Genomic DNA, 15,079 nt, shown 5'->3' on the forward strand with positions numbered 1-15,079 from the left:
AGCCCACGCCTAGGCATAGAGTGTCAGGGGTGCCGCTTGGCGTGGAGGCATCTCCTGCGCTAGAGAAGAAGCCCCAAGGACAGGGGCCATGTGTGACTTTGACAGACTCCAGCAGCAGCCCACACAGAGCTGGCGTGGAGCAGATGGTTATGATAATAAACACTTGTGAAGTGGGCACGAAGGGGACACGCTCGTTTGCGGAGACACAGTCTTATTCACCCTCCCAGTACTGCACTCAGCTTTGCTTTTAAGCCCCTGCCTCTGCTGAAAGGTAGGGAAAATAACCCAAAGTAACTCAGCCACTTCCTGTTTAATACTTGGCCCTTCAGGCCCACTGCTCGGTCAGTTCCAGACACCATTCCCTTCTCTCTCGTCCTCCCAGGATTACAGCTGTAGTGGTAATTGAAGAGTATGGCCTGTGACCATCTTAGGTCGGAGCTGTTTATCTTGCCAGGGGAAAGGCGTTGCCCTCTGTCTCCTGGGCAGGGCCCCCTGCAGCCAGGTCCCGGTACTGCCAGGTCCCCAGGCCCGGGCTCCTCCTCCCCCGTCTGTGTGACCCCCTGCCACCAGCTGCCCTTGCAGGCACTTCCCCAGAGCCTCGGGGCTGCTTCCCCGCCCCCACCCCCACCCCATTGCAGGGTATGTGGGAACCTGAGGTGATGGGAACTGTAATAATTGGAATGGGATCTCCCATACGTCAGTGTCCTTAGCTGTGGGTGTTCCCCCTGGGCCTGCTCAGACCAAGCCCACCCAGGGCCATCTTCACAAGCGTTCCAGGCCTCAGGCGTTTACTCTCACCCCTTCCTACTGAGGCCTGGGGGTCGATCAGCTTTCCTGGAGACATGGGGCTGTATGGGAATGAACAGAGACCAGAATAAAATCAGGGTTCTGTCAGGAAGGAGAAAGGGAGACTGGCTGCTAGGGAGGCGATGGAGTCTGCTACTCAGGCCTGCCCTCCATGTCCACAAGTGACTGGCAAGGCATTTGAGCCTGCCCCCAGCCCACCACCCCTGCCTGCCCCCAGCACTCATCAGATAATATGGAAAGCAAGGATATGAAGGGGCAACCTCCAGATTGAAGGGCAGAGTGATCCAGACGCCAGCAGGCCCGAGGCCCCTCCAGGCGGGAAGGCCACTTCCATGGTATCTGCAGGAAGGTGGCCACTGGAGTGGACCTTCGCTGGCTCCAGATGTGGCAGTGGTAGGTCATCTGGGGACCACAAGGGACCAGGGAATGAACTAAACCAGAGGGGATCTCACTGGCTCCTGTCCCTTCCACGTTCACACCTCCCCGTCCCTCTGACAGTCGTGACAGCTACATGGGGACAGGGGACAGAGCTGTAATTAATGCCAGTATGTTTACTCCTGGTATAAGGTGTTTCTGGGGAGTCCTGAGTACCCAGCCTCTCCACCTCCATCTCTGCTGTCCCCATGGCTATATCCAGGCCTGCTTGACGACTCAGTGAAAGGAGCTGCATGCTTTGCCTACTTGCTTCCCTGTGTCTCACCCCCCCAGATAGCTCTAGTTCCTAGATGACTAATAGGTTCCATCTCACAGGCCAGTTCCTGCTGGTTGATAGTGGCTGTGTTGGAAAGGATTGTGAAGCCTTGTCAAGGCTCATTGAGGGTAGACTAGCGATGATTGATTAGCAATGTCTGCCATGAGTGCAGGCGTAGAGGGTGTTGTGTGTGTGATTTTAACTGCTGTCCATTCCTCTCAGGACTTGTTACTCTCAATCAGCCCAAGCTGAAATGTCTGAGGATGTCTTGTGGATGAGAGACATCGTTATGGGACAGATTTGAGCTGCAGTATGCTGGGAAATGGTTAACCGTTGGCTCTTGGGGTGGGGGTGCGGCTGCTTTGTAGCTTTGGCCAATTTCTGTGGTGTGAATGCTCGCAGCTGCCAATGTGAAGTCCCTGAACACCGACTGTAGAATGAGATGGCTCCAGCACACCACCATCTGAGTAGTTGTATATTTCTACTAAGACACGTAAGGCCTCCTGCCTCCCCGCAAATTTCTGGAAAGGGCACTGGATCACTCACCAGCCATAAACCATAGGCAAGTTCTGTCCCTTCTGAGCCTCAGTTTTCTCATCTGTAAAATGGGAGTTAGTTGTAGTGAAGCTTAATGAGCTAAGATTTGAGGAAGTGCTCTGTCAGTCAGAAGCATGAGTTGTCAGACATGCTCCAAGGGCACCAGACCAGACCCAGACGGTCCACCCCAGAAATCAGCCTTGACCCTCCCTTTAAGGTCAGTGTTCCTGCCGCTGGGCTGTACGGGAGAAGGGCTTGTTCTCTTTGATGTCAACCTCAAAGGACAGAGGGTGCCTCCAAGCTCCTTCAGTTTCCCTTAAGTGGCCATCATGCCTGTCATTGATGAATTTCTCCTGAGGGTTTTTGAAGCTGCACATGTTTCCCTCCCTCACCACTCCTTAAGGCAGAGGCTGCTCCCTTATTTCTCCTATGTGTCCCTCCTTCAAGTTTTGGGACCCCATGGTCATGTGAGGCTGTGCCAAGCTGTGTTCACGCTGCAGCGCTGTCAGGCAGGTCTGGGTTCCAGTACCATTATGCATGAACTCTGTGATTGTGCACACTTGCCTGGAACTCTCTGGGCCTCAGTTTTTTCACCTGCAGAATAGGAGTAATAATAATAGTGCTACTCTACTGGGTTGTTGGGCGGACTGAGTGAAACAAGATACATAAAGTTCTTTGCATAGTGCCAGGCACAGAATAAATGCTCAATAAATGAATTATTATTTGTCCTAACAAGGTCTTGAGTGAGGTAGAAAAGGCCAACCTGTAGAAGAATGGGATCCCAAAAGTTTGCAAACCACAAGATTGAGTGAGGGCTGGGGCCTGGACCCAAGGGCCACAGGCACACGGGGAGCCTGGAGGCAGGACTGGTCCCATTCGTCCAGTGTGGGGCATGATTGATATGTAGGGCCAGACAAAGCTTTGCTGTCGGAAGCTGCCTGTGCATTGTAGAATATTTAGCAGTATCACTGGCCTCTACTCACTAGAGACCAAAAGAAGCCTCCCAATTGTAACTATCAGAAATGCCTCCAGATATTACCAACTATCCCCCAGGGGGCAAAATCACCCCTAGTTGAGAACTCCTGCTTCAGCAGATAGAGCATGACAGGCATTGTTAGTCACCCCATCTCTGACGAAAGCCTGGGACACAGAGCATCTGTCCTGGCAGAATGGGTGGGTCGGCACGTGGCAGAGCCAACTGGCAGGTGGTCAGCTGCAGGCAGCCTGGCAGCAGGCACCAGGAGGCGTGGGTCAGGGCTAGGACCCCAGCTGCTGGCAACACAGCCGTCAAGCTGGGTAACAGATCACAGATCATATGACATTGAACCTGGGCTACCCTGTTGCTCTTTCCTTTCCTATCCAGAACCAGGACTGGATCCAGGGTCTGGGCAGGGCCACGCCCTTAGGGAAGGGGGTGGGGGCTTACCTGCCCACGTTAGAAGAGCCAGGATGCCCCTCTCAGCCCTGATCACATTCATGACCTCTAGCTGGAGAGCACAGACTTCTGGGTAAGAGACACATGGTTCAAATCCCGGCTCTACTATATGGCAATTAAACCTAAAAAAAAAAGAAAGGACAGGAGGAAGGGAGGAAGGGAAGAAGGGAGGGAGGAAGGAAGGAAGGAAGGAAGGAAGGAAGGAAGGAAGGAAGGAAGGAAAGAAAGCCCCAGACGTTGCCAGTTAAGACAGGGAGACACTTTAGGCAGGGTGCTTATCCTCTAAGCCTCTGGTTCCTTATCTGTGATACGAGGATGATAACGCGATCCACACCTGTTGTTGTAAGATTAAACTGCGCTGTTATAATGACCGCACTTAGTAGGCACTTAGCATTATGCCTGCCACATAGTAGGCACTTAATAAATGTTGATTGATTGAATGAATGCACCCTTCTGCAGCAAACCTTTGTCCCTTAAACCCTTTTGTTCATTTTTCTTCTCCTCTCTGGAATGTCTCCAGCTTTCTAACATAGGAACCTGTTGACGTCTCAACAGGGGGAAATGAGTTATTCATCTCTGTATCACTAGAGCTTAGCATCAGGCCTGGGAGATATTAGGTGCTTAAAAAATGAAGTTTTCCTTCCTCAAAGGGCAAAGACTGTGCCTTATTCATTTCTGTGTGGTCACAGCCCAGCCCAGCGACTGACGTGGTAGATGATAATTAAGTGTTTGTTGAATGAATGAATGAATGAATGAATGAACATACAAAAAATGACTGAAGGATGCGTGACCCAGCACACTACTCCAGGATTCTCCCTAGGAGTCCATTCCTGCCTGTCCATTTAGGAGGGCCCTTGCTGCTTACTTGGAGGAGGGCAGCCAAACCCTGGGGAGGACAGCAGTGTCCTCACAGAGCTGGTGGGTGACCGACATCAGGCGGAGGGCCGAGCTCTCACGCCGTGGGAGGAAGTTCTCAGGTAGAACCGCCATGCCCTGGGCAGCTGCCGTGGATGCTTCCCTGGGAGACTGCTGCAGGCTGCTCTGCTCTCCTGGGGGACTGGGGCAATCTTTATGGTTCTCCCTGCTGCAGCAGGCACAGGGTGGGGTCCTCCATCAGGATGTGGCAGTGTGGGCTGTACCTCTGGAGCAACCACACAGGCAGTTTGGTTTGTTAGGAAGACCCATGGCGGGATGGTCACTACCTCCCCTGGGCCTCTGCTTCCCCATCTGTACAGTGGAGATTTGGCAGTGCTTGGGACAGTTACATCCTTTGGTGCCTGGCCAGGACGATGGGTCAGTCAACAGCTATGTTACTGAGCATAGCCAAGTGGCCCTCATGGGAGACCAACTAGTGACACCACGGCACAGCTGGATGTTACAAAGCCCTCGGCTCCCCAGCTCCTAGTGCAGCTGGGCATTGAACAAGTGTTAAGTGAGGCATCTGCCTGGACATCTGGAGGTCTGATGAAAGCAGGGGCAGGGCATCAGTGCAATTTTCCAAGGGGCCCTAAGATTTTCCAGGGAGACTCTTGAGGATTATCCTGGGGCGGGGGGGGGGGGGGTAATGTGATAGAAAAAGTCTTTTTAAAAATAAATCTCCTATCTCTCCTCCCCTTCCTAAGGTACAGAACCAACTGACAAATAGGGGCTTTCCCTTTGCTGAAGTCTGTGTAAGGATGGGTGGGGGAATGCTAGCCTGGGAGAGCCTGAGAGAGCAAATTCCATTGCATCCGAAAAAGGAGCCCAGAAAAGAAAGGTGGGAGGGTTGGATCTAGAGCGAGGAGCCAGGGAGACGTGTGGAGACGGAATGGGTCTGTGGGCAATTTGGGGGTGAGGTGAGGTGCTTTTTGAATGAGCAGCGTGGAAAGCCCTGGAGAAGTAACTCAGCCTTTCTGTGCCTCAGTTTCTTCCTCTGCAAAGTGGGGATAATAGGACCTTTTTCCTAAAGGAAAACACTTAGAATCATGCCTGGCACATAATAAGGACCACAAACGTGTGTGTAGTGATGATGGTGGTGACGGTGACGTAAAAACTTTTGAAACCTTCAGTAAAATTTCTATCACTTAGGGATGGACCTAGCAGATGGCTTTCCTGGGACCTGGCTAAGTGTCGAGTCCTGTGTTGGCTGCCCGGCTACATCTAATGATACCCTTGCAGCCAAGACTGTTAACAGCAGGCAGGGCCAGCATTGGAGCTCAGCTGAGTCACCAGGGACTCCCCCCAGAGCCTGCAGAACTGGCAGCGAGGGCCCTGTCAGGCCAGCGGGTATAGGGCCCACCATGTGACTAAACCATCCAAAACTGCTGTGGGCCGAACTTTGTCACCAGCCTGCTTCTCGCGAGGACACTTCCCCCAGCCAGGAGGCATGGACTTTCCAACGGGACTGGCCCGTCTGGCAAGCTGTACTCTGGGGATATTTTCAGATTCTGAGTGATATTCCCCTGCCTCTCAGCCTAAAAGCTCCCAGATGCTCCCCTCTTCCCTCAGCCTCCCTCCTGCTGTTCTGAAACCCTGTGTGCAGGCCCAAAGGGCTGCCTGGGGCCCACCTTACCCGGTCACTGCACCATTTGACTTTTTTTTTTTTTTTTTTAATTTAAAGCACGTTGTTCCTCCTTAATGTGGTGGCTTACCAGGGGCCACCATAAAAGAGGCTGTTTCCTCCTGGATGGAGACCAGGACAGAGAAGCTGGCAGATGAAGGTGGAAAGAAGGAAGCCGGCTTTGGGAATGTGGGGAGCAAGGAGAAACAAGGAATCTTTATTGGCCAAGCATAAAAGAAGCAACGGGAGTAGCAGCTGTGTTAATGTGGCCAGGTCGCCAGGGGCTGGGCAAACACCCCAGGCTCAGCTGAGAATCCCACAGGCCCTGGGGGTTTCATGACTCATGTTTTGCAGAAATGCCTTCAGGTTCACTATCTTTCTGCAGCTGCTTTTCTCCACCTTTCCTCCCCACCCATCCTCCTGCCCCCTTTTGCGGGAGCATTTGAATTTGTAATTCTTGTCCATGATCAGTAATGAGATAGAACCATTGCTGAGACCTATGGGAGGAAGGAAAACAAGTGGACACAACTAGGAGAAAAGAAGAGGAGAGGAAAGGAAGGGAAAAGAAAAAAAAGAAAAGAAAAGAGAAAAGACAAGAGAAAAGAAAAGAAAAAAGAGAGAGGGGTGTGGAGGGAGGGTGGGGCTGGCTCGCAGAGGTGGGTGGTGAGGAAGAGGTCGTGGGTGGCAGACCCAGGAGGGCAGAACCGCCTGACTCACCGCTTAACAGAAGCCAAACCAGGTCGATAGACATCAGGCAGGGAACCGAATGAGAAACCTCCGTCCCTGCTGCTTCCTGCTTGTTTTCCACCGTGTTTCATGACAGCGTAGAGAGGACAACGAGAGCACTAATAATCGGACTCTCTCTCGGTTCTGTTACACGGTGACCTTTTGCAGTGTGCTCTGGTGCCCAGCGCCCTGTGTTCTGCACAGCAACTGTGTACACGAGTTGGGGAGCACCCCCAAGCGGCCCATTTTGTGGGGTGGGAAGCTGAGGCATGGAAGGGACTATTCGGGAAGTTAGGGCCCCAGCAGGGCTGCGCCTGGGGCCCAGACCTCTGGATTTCTCATCCAATAATGAAAATTTGGAGATGAAATAAAGGCAGAAGAGATTATATTGGGGAAAGTGGGCCAGGAAAATACAAACTTCGAAGACCAGATGGAAAGCCCTCAGCCGAAGAATTCTTGGACGCTGCTTCTAAGGCATGCTTGCATCAGTGACACTGACCCTGGCATTTTCTCTCTTTCTTTCAGGACCTCCTGTAAGTAACTCCAGCCACAACCTGGTCTCGCACATCTGAAAGGCCTTGCTCTCTGCTGGTAACCGGGCCCTGGGTGGGGGGCGGGGCCCACAGCTGGCTCCGCTGTCTTTAAGGGGAGCCCTACACCCTCCAGAGAAGTGTGCAGGGTCCCTCCAGAATGTTGACATGGGGAAGAGGACTGCCATTTTGCTTTCCACCCACCTCTGCACCCCTCCAGGGCCAGACAATGGCTGCCCCCGCAAAGCAGGTCCCCATTTCAATCTGAAAGGCTGGCATGCCCCATTGTCAGTCCAGCTCCTTTGTCCCATAAAGAACTGGAGTCAAAGAAGCAGCAGGTATTAGAAAGAAGAAAGAGATAATCTCTACTCCGTTTGGGTCCTTGGAAGGTCTCCTGCCCATTCAGTGAACAGGTCAGTGAGCCGCTCTAAGTGGACGGCTCCTGAGGACGTGATGCCCGTATCACTGTGTGGGCAGCTCCGCTCTGGCCAAGTCTCTGGGCAGGTTGTGGTTTTGTTATTGTTGTTGTTGTTGTTGTTGTTAAGAAAGTATTGTCAATGGGTTAGATTGGGAGACAACACAAATTAAAGGCTACACCTCGGCCTCCTCTCCTGGCATCACCCGAACGCCCGGGGCGGGTCGGGGAGCTGAGTCATTTGCACAGCGAACCTGAGAAGCGCCCAAGGAGACTGGCCTCTGAAGTAATGGATCCAGAGAACAGGAGCGTGTCTTCTTGAGGACAGCATTTGATATCCCAACAAAAGACCCAGAGGTCGCAGGGGCAGCTGGGGACTGGAGTTGAAAGGGCCCAGCCCTCGGCATCAGATCTTTCTCAAGGTTACTAAAAGAAGCCCCATTTCGTTTCTTCCTCAGAGAAGGCATTTCCATCGTTTTTTCCTCTTGATCTGTACCTGCGAGAGCAGCTGGCCTAGTTTGTAATAAGACATTATTTACTCCTCCATCTGGGTCCTGAGAGGTACATTGAATCCGTGCTGACATGCTGACGATGCCGCCCTGCTCCCTGCCTGCTGAGTTATAGAGGAGGAGGAAACCATGTCATTCCCTGCAAGGGAAGGCTGATTTATCATGGCATGTTTTGGATGTCAGATCTCAATTCCTGTCATCAATCTTCCAAAATAAACTCAGCAATAGGAAACTTCGACAGATGTTTCAACAGAGAAAAGGGCTGCTTTTCTCCTTTTTCGACAAAACCAAAAAGAGTCCTCACTTCCCCCTCAGCCCCCACTCCTGGGACGTCCCCCATGTGCCTCTCCCCACAGCCTGGCTGCTGGGCTCACCCAGTAGCTCAGCTCTGGATCTCTGCCTGACTGGGGGGGTCTGCCCTCCCCAGGAAGGCAGCACCCTGATGGCTTCTGATGGCCTCGCCCCGGGGGGGCTGTTCCCAGACAGAGAGGGTGCTGCCACTCCTGGGGCCTCTGCAGTGCAGGAACGAATGATGGGGTTGGCTCTGAGTCTCTCCTCACAACCCCTGCCCTCCCTGGCCGCCTGGCCACCAGCATAGAGTGAGGGGGCGGGGGAGCCCAGGTAGCTCTCCCGCTTTCTCAGGCTGACTGACACAGAAGAATCCTGAATTTTTCAACTGTGGCAGAAACCTCAAGGCACGATGAGAAGGAAATGGGAAGCTGGCCAGGGTGGAAATCAAATCACCTCCTAGCCCTGTTCTCTCTGCTTCTGCAAAGGAAAGATGCCATTGGCCAGAGATGAGGGCTAGGGAGATGGCAACTGGGAAGCAATGGTCTGTCTGCCACCCTCTGGGTGTATCTCAGGGACCCCTCCTGGGGTGGCTCTGTACTCCAGTTGGAAGACCAAGGTTCTTATGGGCACGAGGACGGCCAGTCCCTAGAGAACATAGCCATGAAGGATGGCTTTAAGTAGCAGCAGGAATCATTTAAGTGGTAGGAAATTTGTGGCCACCACTGCTCCACCCCTCATGCCCATGGTAGACATTGCTAATCAATTAGGAGGTTTTTAACATAGTGCTTGATTTAGTTGCTACCAATCCACTAGTGTCTGCACTCAAGCTGACATCTGTTGGTCATGCCTGCACTAGATTTAAGAGAGAATTTCTTAATTATGGGAACTGTGAGACTAAACCGGATGACCAAGGGCAGTAAGGATGTCTCTTTGGAGGAATACAGGGAAATATATGATATCCAGCTGCCAGCCCTGGTTGAATGCAATCCTTGAATTTGACCAAGGCCCTCCCTTCATTTTGTTCATAAAATAACAGAGGCTCACAGAGCACACGTGACTGTAAGGTCACATAGCTTGTTGGGCAGTATGGAGCCATCAGGTATTACAATACCCTGACCTTTGTCAATTTCATTCTTTTTCCCTTTATTTCAGGGTCCCATTGGAAGACCTGGCCTCCCAGTAAGTAGCTTTTACCGCTTCCTTCCTTTGCCTCTCTCTCACATGGTCTTTCTCAATCCAAGGCCTAGTGAGTTTGGGTGGCCGCATTTCTCCAGATCTGTCTGGGTGAGAGGCTCTCTCCAGCTTCTCTAACCCATAACTGAGGGTAAACCTCCATGGTACACTCCTGGGGCCCCAGGCAGGCAGATGGCAGCATGCAAGCCCCTCTAACACTGGACCTGACTTCCAGACAAGTGGCCCTATAATGGGGGGGGCTGGAAGGGGCGGCAGTCCCATGGGCTTACTGGGTGTCCTCCTGCATAGCAGCTTAGATTAAGACCATGTCCCTGCTTTGTCCTATGCCCTCTGGTAAGAGTAGACTCAAACACTTTATTCCCCCCCTAGTTACCATCTCTGAATGCTAGAGAGCCGTGCCAACCATGGGGCTCTGGAATAAAAGTAGAACTGACACTAATAGCCGTCTCTTGTGAGACCTTAATGTGTGCGAGGCACTATGCTAATCACTCTTCCTATATTTGATTTGTTCAGCAACGCAGTGAATTGGGTATCATTATGCCCATTTTATAGATGAGGAAAATGAGACTCGAAGAGGTAAAAATCCCTTGTCCGATTGTCCCAGCTTCAGCTGTAGATCTCTTGGAGGCCCGTGTTATCACATCCCATTTTATTCTGCTATTTCCTGTGGTCTGTGCCCCACATCTGAAAACCATCTTTAAAGTCTTCAAAGACATTGCTCTGTGGGTTGCAGCCTGGGGCACTGAGTACTGGACACTATGGTCCCTCAGGTGGGGGAGGGACTCAGGCCCAGTACTGTGGCCATCTAGAGGGCCGAGGCGAGGCATGGATGGTGAGCCAGGGCTGGCACCAGGCTGCCCTCTCTCCCTGCACCGGAGGCCCCATGTTCTGAATTCCAGACCCTCTGTGCATCCCTCTTTCCCCCGTTATTCCTCTTTTGACATGAATTATATTGTAACCCCGTGACTAATCCAACAGCTTCTAGAATTCATGTCCAGCAGTGACTTTCTTAATGAAATGCATGTGGGGGAATGTTTAGCCTTGAAAATGGAAACTCTCCCAGTAAGTCCGAGCCCTGGAGCAGAGGAGGACGGGTGAATTGGTCCCATGAAATCCAAGGAGAGAAAAAAATCAGATGACTGTGGGGGAACGTGGGCAGACTTTGTTTTTTCTGACAACGTCCACCTTTAAAAAGCATTTGGGGGCAATTCACAGAGCAGGGGCTGCTGCACATAGTTTCCAATCTCTGGCCATTCCACGCCCGTCCCAAACCCGAGCGTTTTATGGCCAGGACTGCAAAGAACATTAGTTTTAAAAAACAAATGAAAAGAAACCAAAACACACATGCTGCAATATCATTCAAAAGCCTGAGAGTGAGTGAGCCATGGGGATGTCACAGCCGATATTCAATGGGCCTTGTGTCCTCAGCAGAAAGGGCCACTGATCCATAGGTCATGGTCCTGTTCATGTTTCCATATGAAGGGACCTGGGAGTGACCCACAAAAAGATTTGCTGATGCTGGCCCCTTGCTGTGAAATGCAAAATGTGGGAAGTACAAATATGCTTATAAAATTAACTTGCCCACTGGGCTTACTACCTGTAGACGCCATTTACACAACACTCACCAGGTGCCAGGCACTTCAAGTGAGCTTTCCAGAGACACCATCTCATGGCAGCCTCCCAGCAGCCCCGTGAGAGATATATGGATGCTTAGGAAACAGATCCACACTTTTAACCAACGCGGCTACACTGCCACACGGCAAAGGCTGAACATTTTACTAAAAGACAGCGTTGGTCTTGACAAGGTATGTGTCACAAGAGCCTAATTTCAGAGCTGACTGCTGCTCTCTGGTGCATCCATGTACATCTTGGGCTGCAAATTGTCCCACAAGGCATTTTGCCTCAGTGGGGTCATCAGACACAGTATCACCCTAGAAATGCCCACACCCTTCAGAGGAACCCACAGGCCCAGCTTTTGCCTGCCCAACAAACACCATCTGATTTTTGGCCTCCGTTGCTTTCCATCCTTCCAGGCTCCTAGCAAACCCCAGGCCCCACCCCAGAATTTATGATGTCTGCACACGTATAATTGCAAAAAAATATTTTCTACCAAAAGAGGGAGGAACAAAACGTAATAAGCAGATTTCCAGAGTGAGAAGATGTAACCCCTGGCTGCAAAACAAAGCGGTTCCCTCGGAGCAGCCGAAACTCGTGATGTGGCTGCATCCACACGGCTCACGGGCCTTCCTGCTGGTGCCGGGGGCGGCTGCGAGGAAGGGGGTGTGGAGCAGGACTGTCCTCAGCCTTCTCAGAGGGCCTGGGGCGGGACCAGGGAGCACAGGCACTGCTCCCCAGCTCTGCCATAGACCGAGGGAAGTGATTCACCCATCTGTCACATGGGACCTACCACCCTCCCTGCTCTGTGCCTTGAAGCTGCACATGATAAGGACGTGGCACATCCGGCCTGGCTGGGATGGATTGCGACAACAGAAGGCCAAGGGAGGAAGGGCCTTTGACCCCTTAGGGAACACATAGGGAGACTGAAGCCCAGGCCAGGGAGCAGACTCATCCATCAGTGCCCTTTCCACAGCTCCATGCCTGAGTGTAGAGAGCGATAGGGGTGGCTGCTTACCAACCAGTCCGGAGGGGCTGCGTGGGCAAGTTCACCCACATGATGCCTGGGTATTGTCCCAGCTGCCCATGCAGCCAGATCTTGGGTGCATAGCTAGCCTGTGGGGCCCTTCACAGGCTGGCCCACCTCCAGCCACATCTAACTGTCTCTGCCTTCTTCATTAGGGGGACAAAGGTGCCATTGGGATGCCTGGACGTGTGGTGAGTTGGTGCATGTCTATCTGCTTGGGTGTCCGTTGCTTGCTTCTCCCTGCTGGCCTGTCCTCCAAACCACGGCAAGGTTAGCCCAGCCTGAGGACAGGGGTCAGACCTCTCCCTTCCTCTGCCCAAGTCAGCTTCAGAAAGGGGCAGGCAAGGAAAAGGAACGTTTTATTCCAACCCTTCAAATCTGGCTTTCCTCTCCAGAGAGCTGCCAGCAAAGGAAAAATCCAGGAACTTGTATGAATAAAGCTGTTCTCTGATCACCTACTGGGCGGTAGGGTGAGACCTGACCTCTTCTTGTCATTGAGAGGACTGCCACCCACTCCATCCCTGACCCCCCGAGGCTGGCAGCTCACCCTCAGATTTATAACGGTTCCTGCAACTGTCCCCCAGCAAGAGCAGCGAAAGATGGTGAGAAAGGAAGCCTCCACATGCTCTGTGGAAATTGTGGTGGAGCCAGCTCTGGAGGCACCTTCCATAGACAGACACTAGAACTTGGTGAAGACGGCTCGCTCCTGGCAGTGCCTCCAAATCCTCACCAGGAGGCAGGGAGTTCAAACATTTAATGTTTCCTGCTGAAAAATGAAGATGACGAAAGGGAAATGAGAAAGTGTGGCAGGAGAGGCCGTGTATCTCAGGATGGGAAGCCTGACATTAGGCCTTGAGGTCCCAGCACCAGGGTTTTTCCTGGTGGCTTCTAGCCTCTGAGGGGCTAGAAGGAGAAGGTCAGGCACGTGCTGGCAGCCTGAGGCAGTGATGGCCACACACCAGCCTCACCACCACCCAGCCTAGTCCAGGACATGGCCCGAGCCACTCTCCCTGTCTGACCCCTACCTCCCCACCAGCCATCAGCCTCAACCTCCACCCACCCCTGGGTGCCCCCTGACTACCCCTGTGCCGTCCTTCCACGCCACTCACGTGCTCGGCCTCATAACCTCACCTCCTGGGCTATTGGCCTCAGGCCTGGGTACAGCATCCTTATGTGAGTTTTCCTGCCTGATGTGAGCCCGCTGCTCAGAGAAAAGACATGCAGAGCATAGCTAGCACTCGCGAGTGCTAACCAACCACGTGCCGGCGTTGTGCTGGGAGCCTTACATGCATCAGCGCATCGGTCCTCACATTGCAGGAGGTAGGCACAGTTTCCACCCTCATTTTTCAGCTGGGAAAACAAGCTCGGCTGTTAAGTGTCTTTCCCAAGGTCACATGGCCAGGAAGTGGCTGATCAGAGACTTTAATGTCCGCAGCCTAACCCCAGACCTGTGCTCTGGACCCTGACAATGCTACTCTCCCTCCCCGACGCTGGCATCACAGCTGTAAGGAGGGGCTGATCCTTAGAGTGAAGCCACAGTGCCTAGGCCTAGGCCCTGGGACATTGCAGAGATTTGGGATATGTGTTCCATGTCACAGAACTTTGAGCTTCCCAGGACCCACCCAAAGGCTGTCTGTCAAGACATGGAGGCTGGAAGCCCTGGGCCATTCCACGTGAATCTCTCCCACCACTTAGCAAACCACACACTGTGGAATTGCTACCTGGCCCTGTCTGTCTGCTTCAGCTCTCTGACTCCGAATACTGAGTCCCCCAAGCTGTCACGGGGTCCTTCCCTGTGTAGGGCTGGGAAACAACATTCAGCCAGCCTTTGTCAGAGACTTGCCGTGGGTGGACCTGAGCCAGGCACATTCTCCACCATAGCCCTCCAAGATCCCATTTTATGGATGAGCATGTTGAGACTCAGTCTACCCAGGATTGGGGTGGAGTTGGATTTTGTACCCAAGCTGACTATCAGACTCCAAAATTTTTGCTCCTAACAGGTAAGCTTTAGGAGACGACCAAGTGCAGATACAAGGATGCAGGGAAGATAGCAAAATACACAGCAACCCCTGTAGGCCTGTCCCTCCTGCTGCCCTTCAGGCCTGCCCCTCCTGCCCTGGGGACATCTCCTCCCAAGGAGTGTCCATCTGAGCCTAGTTCTGACCCATAGTGGTAGGGGCAGGAGGGAAATCCACAGGAGGTTTCCCCATTTCCTTCCATACAAAGCTATTTTCGAGCCACTTTGGAGCTTTTGTGAATCTTGCGCCATTTTAAACGTGACAGTGGACCCATTTGGCTGCCCAGGAGGAGTTCTGGCGTGAACCACCTGATAAGGATGGCTGTTGATGTGAAATGCCTAAGGTGAAATGCCTGCGTTGTTCCCGCAGTCCACCAGAGGTGGCGCCACTGGCTTCTATGGATTGGGGTGGATTGGGGTTCTCTACCCACTAGCCACTCTGATTACAGGCACCCTTGATGATACCCAGTTTCCTCTGCATCTCAGCCCCATCCTCCATCCTCCCAGATGTGTGTGTCCTACTGTCTGTCCTCCTATGTTCCTCCAACCCCTCTCCCACTGTCTTGCCTGGCCAGCGCTAACAACTCTTGGCGTGTCTAGCTTGGTAAAGCTTTGTCTTGGTGCTCAGTTGGACCTTCAGACCAATTAGACTCCACCAACTACCTCACAACACAGCCCTTGGGAAGGTCTCTTCCTACTCATGCCCACCTCAGATGACCAGCCCGCTGGGGCCGTGGCTGCTCAGAC

The 15,079-nt window shown here is 52.7% G+C and overlaps 1 protein-coding gene across 1 annotated transcript in view; it reads left to right on the forward strand.

Moving 5' to 3' along the window:
* Positions 1 to 15,079, forward strand: part of COL13A1 (collagen type XIII alpha 1 chain) — a 144,511-nt gene that overhangs the window by 53,909 nt on the left and 75,523 nt on the right. Inside the window, exons 3-4 of the mRNA XM_088792047.1 lie at positions 9,633 to 9,659; positions 12,471 to 12,506. Coding sequence (XP_088648173.1) covers positions 9,633 to 9,659; positions 12,471 to 12,506 — 63 coding nt within the window. The remainder of the gene's footprint in view (positions 1 to 9,632; positions 9,660 to 12,470; positions 12,507 to 15,079) is intronic.

The sequence above is a fragment of the Rhinolophus sinicus genome, chromosome 15 (genome assembly GCF_057876585.1).
Source record: "Rhinolophus sinicus isolate RSI-liver-muscle chromosome 15, RSI-T2T, whole genome shotgun sequence".
NCBI classification, from domain to species: domain Eukaryota; kingdom Metazoa; phylum Chordata; class Mammalia; order Chiroptera; family Rhinolophidae; genus Rhinolophus; species Rhinolophus sinicus.